The sequence below is a fragment of the Arachis duranensis genome, chromosome 9 (genome assembly GCF_000817695.3).
Source record: "Arachis duranensis cultivar V14167 chromosome 9, aradu.V14167.gnm2.J7QH, whole genome shotgun sequence".
Taxonomy (NCBI): Eukaryota; Viridiplantae; Streptophyta; class Magnoliopsida; order Fabales; family Fabaceae; genus Arachis; species Arachis duranensis.
The window spans coordinates 84,145,645-84,152,965 of record NC_029780.3 but is presented as its reverse complement, the minus strand read 5'-3'; the positions used below and the strand labels follow the sequence as shown (position 1 = coordinate 84,152,965).

At 34.4% G+C, this 7,321-nt stretch overlaps 1 protein-coding gene across 1 annotated transcript; it reads left to right on the top strand.

Annotated features, from left to right (window-relative positions):
• Nucleotides 1-2,832: 2,832 nt before the first annotated feature.
• On the top strand, nucleotides 2,833-4,118 carry LOC107466038 (mitochondrial arginine transporter BAC2-like). Its single transcript, XM_016085016.3, has one exon. It carries the CDS (start codon nucleotides 3,186-3,188, stop codon nucleotides 4,116-4,118), a length of 933 nt encoding a protein of 310 aa, XP_015940502.1. The 5' UTR covers nucleotides 2,833-3,185.
• Nucleotides 4,119-7,321: the final 3,203 nt, after the last annotated feature.

The window sequence follows — 7,321 nt, the reverse complement described above, 5'->3', positions numbered from 1 at the left end:
ACACTCTCTCCTCAGGGTCAGATTCCACTAACTTATAATTCTGCTCATCTTTTTTATTTTCACATATCCTATGATGCCTATGGAATACATCAACATACTCTTTATCGACTACAAGAACAGAGGAAAGGACGGGAGTATCTACCAAAGCCAAAAGATTAGGGAAAATTTTTGTCGACATACTGAGAATGACAGATCGAGACATAAAAGCTACACCTACAAATACAAAATAAACAAATTGTCACTAAAGAGCTCGGGCACCAGCAAAAGAAATCGAACAAAAGAACCCAAATTTAAAAAACATATTTTTCAAAAGCAGAAAGTGCAAAAATGGCATCTCTCCTGCGCTAACAGCAGCGACACCATTAGGGGCAACACGAACACAATCAACAAGTCACAAAAGACTACAATCCCTCAAAACTTCAGAAATATAGTTTGAACACACCACAAACAACAAAAAGCAGTTTCAACAAGGTAGTTCTGAAGGAATTTTCCATTAGGAGACAAAGCGGCAGCAGCCAACAAATTTTTCAAAAAAAAGTTTTAAAGATAAAAACAAAACCAACATTATAAAGAACCTCTACTATTACCTAAAAGGTTGCCTCAATGTAAATAGATTCAAAAATACCAACAAGAAGTTACGCAAAAAGAAGCCAAAAGTCAATACTACCAACCTTGATGAAGAATTTGAATAAGGAAAGAAGCACGTCAAGCAGTAAAGACACAAATGATCCTCTTCGCCAAACGCTCTTTCAAACAAATCAAGATAAAGAAAATATTAATAAACGAAAAATGATCACGAAACAAACAAAGAAAGTGAATTTTTGCAAAGAAGAGAGCAACAGAAGCTTTTTTCAAAAATGGAGAAAGAAGAAGAAGAAGAGCGTGGAGAAGGAGCAAAATAGTCCTTTTGTCCCCCTATTAAAGACATGCATGAATCTCAAAGGAACTGCCGCGAAACATTTTCCCCTCATTTAAAGAGGCATGTTCAAAATTTCAAAATTTTTAAAAACACGTCGAGTACCCGATCTCTTGAAGGCACCATACCTGATGTTGAGAATGGAGCCATGAAATGCTTGAACCTGACCTTATATAAAGCTCGGACTCAAGCAGGGGTACTGTTCATATCCTGGCCCAAATTTATGAAAGCCAGACCCAATAAAGGCAGAATGCCCAATCCAAAGAGGAGGCCTATGTCGTATACCTGACCCCTTTGAAGAGGTCGGCTGCAACGAAGGGAGCTTAGCTCTACTTGTCCAAGAAAGTAACTGTCTCTGCAAATCTATCTAATTATCTCTATCTTCCCTGAAAGATAGATCCCAACAAACTCTCTAGATATAGGGAATGGTTATTTATCAATAAAGGTAGAACTACTTCAACAAAGGTAGTTATGAGCCTTACTATAAATACGCTGACACCTCCTAGGTATATTTTATGTTCTAATCTACTAAAAACATACCTAAATCCCTTGCTAACTTAAGTATCGGAATCTCTTGCAGGCACCACCCCCACCTCCTCACGAAGAACTTGGACGGCGGTACCTCGGGTAAGAACGAATCAGATGCTCTACTTTAGAAGGAGTCTAAACCTCACATTTAAGTGTAAAATCAACGTTTCAAATAACCCTCAGAACAATAACCATGAAGAGGGAGGCAGTAGTGGTTTAGGTGGAAGATGGCTGGTGGATGAGAGTAAGAGATGGTGGATGCAGTATGTGGAGTTGTGGAGAGTCTTATTCTGCTTTTTATTTTTATTTTTTATTATTAGTAGGGGTAAATTAGTCTAAAAAGTAAAAAAAGAGTTAAAAAATATAATTTTAAAATAATTTCTAACGTTAAAGATAAAACTGATAAAAAAATTAAAAACGATTTTAATTTTAATCCAAAATATTAAGCAAATTTAGTAGTTAAATACGACCAAATAATTTGGCCTTAACCTCCTTTTAAATCTTTGATAGATCAATTAAACCACTAAGCTTCTCCTTCATTTTATATAAACATAAATAATTTTTCAATATCATTTCATATTCTATCCTATCGTTAGTTATTAAACATACATGATATGATTTTATAAAAGACAGCAAGACTTATCAAGGACTTTTATTTTTCTTCTCCTGTTTCATCCATTTAATTAGCTCTTATCTCCTTCTGTTTTATTATTTTTTATTTTTTATTGATGTATTATATTTTTGTTCCTTCAGCATTTTCATCACATATTTTGCTTTTGGGTTATCCCTCTCTCGTAATGCTAATTACTAATGACATGTGTAGTCCAATTTATAATTTTGTTCGTCATGAAATAAAATGAATTCTATATTTGTCAACAACAAAAAAATAAATCGATAATGTTAGAAAAATAAAAAAAACAGCAAAAATTAATCTTATTTAGCATTAATAAATATTAAATAAGACAAGTTATGATTATTTTTGCTTAATTTTTTTAATTATCAAATATTTTTAAAAATAAATAAAGAAGTGAATTAAGTCATTCCACAAGTCAACCACATATTGATACAAATGGGATGAATTTCTACGTTTGTCAAAAAATAAATAAATAAAAAAGAAAAGTAGTTAATTATGTCATTCTACATGTCAACCACGTATTGGTACGAGAGGTCTTAGTCCCTTTTATGAAAGAAAAAATATTAGCCTTTTCTTTACACTTTAAATTTGGCAACAGAATAGTAACTAGTGGCTTTAGTTTTCTTGTTCTTTGTATAATAAGTAACTAATAATTTTTGTTATTTTAAGTGGCCTAAAATTAGGCTTAACGTACTTTTAGGTATCACTCAATTTTATCTCTTTCATTCTTTTGTCTTTCTTTTTCATTTTTCTTTTGATTATTTTCTTTCAAGTTTTTCTTTGAGTAAAAGAGTTGTTGGACACACTTTTACGTGTGTTCATGCAACAAGTTTCGAAGAACAGAGGTTTGGTTTTGGGGATTCTCCCTTCAATATCTTTCAACCTTGCCCTTTTTACATTCAAGAAAATGGAAGTAAAATAATTTAACAAAGAAAAATGATATGAATTGTAGAAACTTTTAATTTTCAATCAATTTTGTTTCTCTTGGGTTTGTTAATCAGAAAAAAAATCAAGCTTTGGAAAAAACAAAACATTGTAGCAAACCTGAATAGGTGGGACCTTTTTCAACATTTTGTAGAGCATAATTTAAACACAGGAAAGAAGAAAATGGATCTTTGGGCAGAATTTCATGCAGCAAGTTGGGGAAGGGAGTTTGTAGCAGGAGGATTTGGAGGAATTGCTGGGATAGTATCTGGTCATCCATTAGACACAGTGCGAATAAGGCAACAGGTCTTAAACACCGGTGGCCATGGCTCATCATCAGCATTCACCATTCTTAGAAATGCTTTGGCTAAGGAAGGACCTGCTTCTCTCTATCGTGGCATGGGTGCACCTTTGGCCTCTGTTACATTTCAAAATGCTATGGTTTTTCAAACTAATGCAATTCTCTCAAGAGTATTTGGCAAATCTGTTTCTCCTAATGACCCTCCTTCCTTCAAGGGTGTAGCATTAGGAGGAGTTGGCACAGGTGTCCTCCAGAGCCTAATTATTTCCCCAATAGAGTTGGTCAAAATTCGCCTGCAGCTTCATCGCAATGAAAAACACTTGATAGAACAACCACATAAAGGTCCTATAATTGTTGTCAAGAATGTATGGAGAAAAGAGGGACTAAAAGGAATATACAGAGGACTGGGCATCACTGTTATAAGGGATGGACCTTCACATGGTGTTTATTTTTGGACATATGAATATATGAAGGGACAACTTCACCCAGGTTGTAGAAAAAGTGGTCAAGAAAGCCTCTGTACTATGTTGATGGCAGGTGGATTAGCTGGTGTAGCAAGTTGGATTGTTTGCTACCCTTTTGATGTTGCAAAGACAAAGTTACAAGCTCAAACACCTGATTCTTTGAAATACAATGGCACTGTTGATTGCCTTAGAAAGAGTATTAAGGAAGAAGGGTATGGAATTTTATGGCGCGGATTAGGAACTACAGTTGCTAGAGCTTTTGTAGTACATGGTGTTGTTTTTACAGCTTATGAGATCACATTGAGGTTATTATTTAATAATGAAATTATTCAAGTGCAGAAAACTATTTAGGAGAATGAATTCGATATTCTCCTTTTATTTTTTTCTGGGAGATATAAGAATGGTACAATCATCATTATTAGAGTAACACGTGTACTATAATTAAAAAAATGCATATCTGCTTGCCCTAAAAAATTTGTAGGTTAGATATTGAAACCATTACCACTTGTAATCTCTAAAATGTTTATTTTATTTGATAATTATTACGTTACCTAAGGTGAAGGGGAAAAAGACTCTTCACATTCTAAGCCATATAAGTATATATTTCTCTCAATTAGCTCAAGTGAGAATAATTAATAATTAATAAAGTAAGAATAGATTAATTTTTACCTTGTACATGAAATTTATTAGAGTAAAATTCACTTCTACTTTTACTCCAACCAAAAGTACCTTTGTATTCGAAGGGAGAAAGTATTTTTTTCCCCTATTTTTAAATTAATAGAAGAAAGAAATAGGCCATGAAGATTTATGTTTTGGTCTTTTAGATATGCAGACATTTCTTTTAGCTTTTGATGAGTTCAAAGATATTTTTGGATCATAGCACAAACTTTTCTTTTCAGTCTAAACTATACTTTGATGACAACAAATAAATCAATAATAATTTTGTCTAAGAACATACGTTAAAATAATTTAACTTGAATAGCTTAATATTTTAATTTCATTCAAGAGGCAAAATTTTATATAAGCATCTATCTCTATACTATTATCTAAGAGTATGATGGAAATACAATCAAGTGAGAAATAAGTGATTCAATTAAACTTATGCACTCATTCCACTATAGCCTCTATAACGATATATACATGGATGGATAATTTATACTGAGAGGAACACACACGACAAGAACTAAGTAGTTCCCTCCACACCGTTTTGATAGGCTCCATTGGCATATGCTTAATGAAGCTGTAAGCCTCGTTTACCTGACCGGTATGTCTTAAAAGATCTGTGTAACAAGTAAAATGTTTAATCCATATTGTTAAGTTATATCTATTTGTCATCTATATAATGCAAAACTTCCCTTCATGTAGTAATGGTTACAAGCTAAGAAAATTGCAAAGACAATAGAATTCGTGCTTAGACCTAAATTGTATTTTTGTGAAGAGTTCCACCTATAACCTTGTCTACTCATATCATATGCAGATATCAATGAATTCCGATAAATGAATTAAGCAACATAACGAACATTCTCTTACCAGATACCTTTCTTGCATCATCTAGATATCTACAACTAGCATACATGTCCAATAGAAAATTTGGATACAGTTTCTTCCTCTCAAGCTCAGAAAACACTAGCACAAGTAATTGCCCTAGGTTTCACCCCACTTTTCTTGATTTCTAAATACAATTCTACAGCTTTGCTAGGCATAGAATTTTTGATATATAAAATAAACATCATAGTCTATAAAACCAATCTCTTGTCTAAATTCATAATATCTTCTTAACATACAGAATGTTATCAACTGGTCTGTTATTTACCACTGGCATGAGACTAGACATAAAATGACAGCTGAGTTTTGTGTTAAAGCTTCCATTTCCCGAGAACCTTCAATGCATTATCAAATAACATCGCCGGTCGATACTTGAAGTAAAAGTAAAACACGCCTTGCCTCCAACAAGCAAAGATATTTCCTATACACTGGAATTAGACCGCTTCTAACAAATAGATCAAAATCAAGTCGATCCTTCGGCAGATCTTTATGCACTTGCAACTTGAAGCTTAAATTATCAGAGCACAAGCAAGCTTTCAGAACACAAGGATAAGTATCATGATCAGGACTACACCGACCACCATTAACCATGACCTTGAAAAGAAGTAATGAATCATCAAACCAATGGTTATTGACATAACTTTTGATCAAGACATCAAATAACATAACTTTCCTCGTGGAAATTTTATCAAACACCTTTGCGGGCGAACCTGGATTCACCATAAGCTACATATGCCAGCTTGATCTTGCCACATTAGAAATGAATTTTCATGTTGCGCACTTATCACTCTCCCTATCGCTTTCTTCATTTTGAATCCGCTCTCCCAAAAGTTTGGATTTTTTTGCTCACATTCTTGTCACCATTGAATAACATGATGAGTCCATCCCATGAAATTCATCATCCTAATACGACCAAAGCTACAGATTCTAACCTCAGAAACCTGGCACTTTATCTATACTTCCTTCACAACCTCGAAATTTTCTCCAAAGAAAGAAGTCTATTGTTGAGTGATGTGTCCATAAACAACGGTGCTAATTTCTTCGAGGTAAGATCGTTGTAGTTCAACACTTTTATTATTCGTGGACTGTCAAATTTAGAATGGGGATTTTAAAGTGAAGTTTAAAGACAAACAACCCGAGTTGAATCTGTAGAAGGATTATTAAAATTGACTAGACTTTGGAATTTTGTGGAACATTGTGAATATATAAAAGGTGACTTCTATGATGACCAATTCATTTGAGTGGACAAAGTGACTAAGGAGTTTTCAGCCAATTAGAGCTTCACACGTGAAATGAATGAGTCTAACTCCTATATGAGTTTGACGGATGAAAATCGTAAGTTTTGTTAATGATTCAGGGTAAAACCCAATAAACATGCCTAATGAGCAAATGTAATTTGAGAAGTTTATTTTTTTGAATTTTAAACACTCCCATATTTGAAGCAGGAGGGAATTGAAACAGAAATGAAAAGAAAAAATAAAAAATTTCCCAAATCTGAGAGTTGAATGAACAGAGACCTTTAAGGCACTGAAGTTGTGCTTTGAGTTGTGGGAGGTGAGCGTAGGCCATCTCCAACAGCCGTTTCTGGAAGTGGATTCATTGAGCAAGGTTTGGGCGAAGGAAAAACTCATTGATCAAGGCGACCTCACCTGACAGCAGCAGCAGAATCTACCAAATATCGGAGCCAAGCGATTCCAAAGAGCAGAATCAGAATAATCGCCGATGACTCGGAGAGAAAAAGCAGAAGAAGAGCGGAACCGTAGACTTTGCTCCATTGTCACCTCTCCTCTCTCTCCTTTCCTCCCCCTCTATCTCTCTCTCAACGCTGGAAACACTGAACCCTGGCTATTGGTGCTGGCTCTTTGTCTCCCCTAGTGACCCCGTCTCTCCTCCTATGTGTCGTTGTTGTTCTAAATCAGTGGACTGTCTCCTGTTCGTTCTTCTTGTATGCTCTAATTTTGGTGATTTCTTTTTTTTCTTTTTAAATCCGAGGAATATGCAGTTACTAC

Excerpts from the sequence above, each read along its gene's own strand:
- LOC107466038 (XM_016085016.3), top strand. The coding sequence starts at position 3,186 with ATGGATCTTTGGGCAGAATTTCATGCAGCAAGTTGGGGAAGGGAGTTT.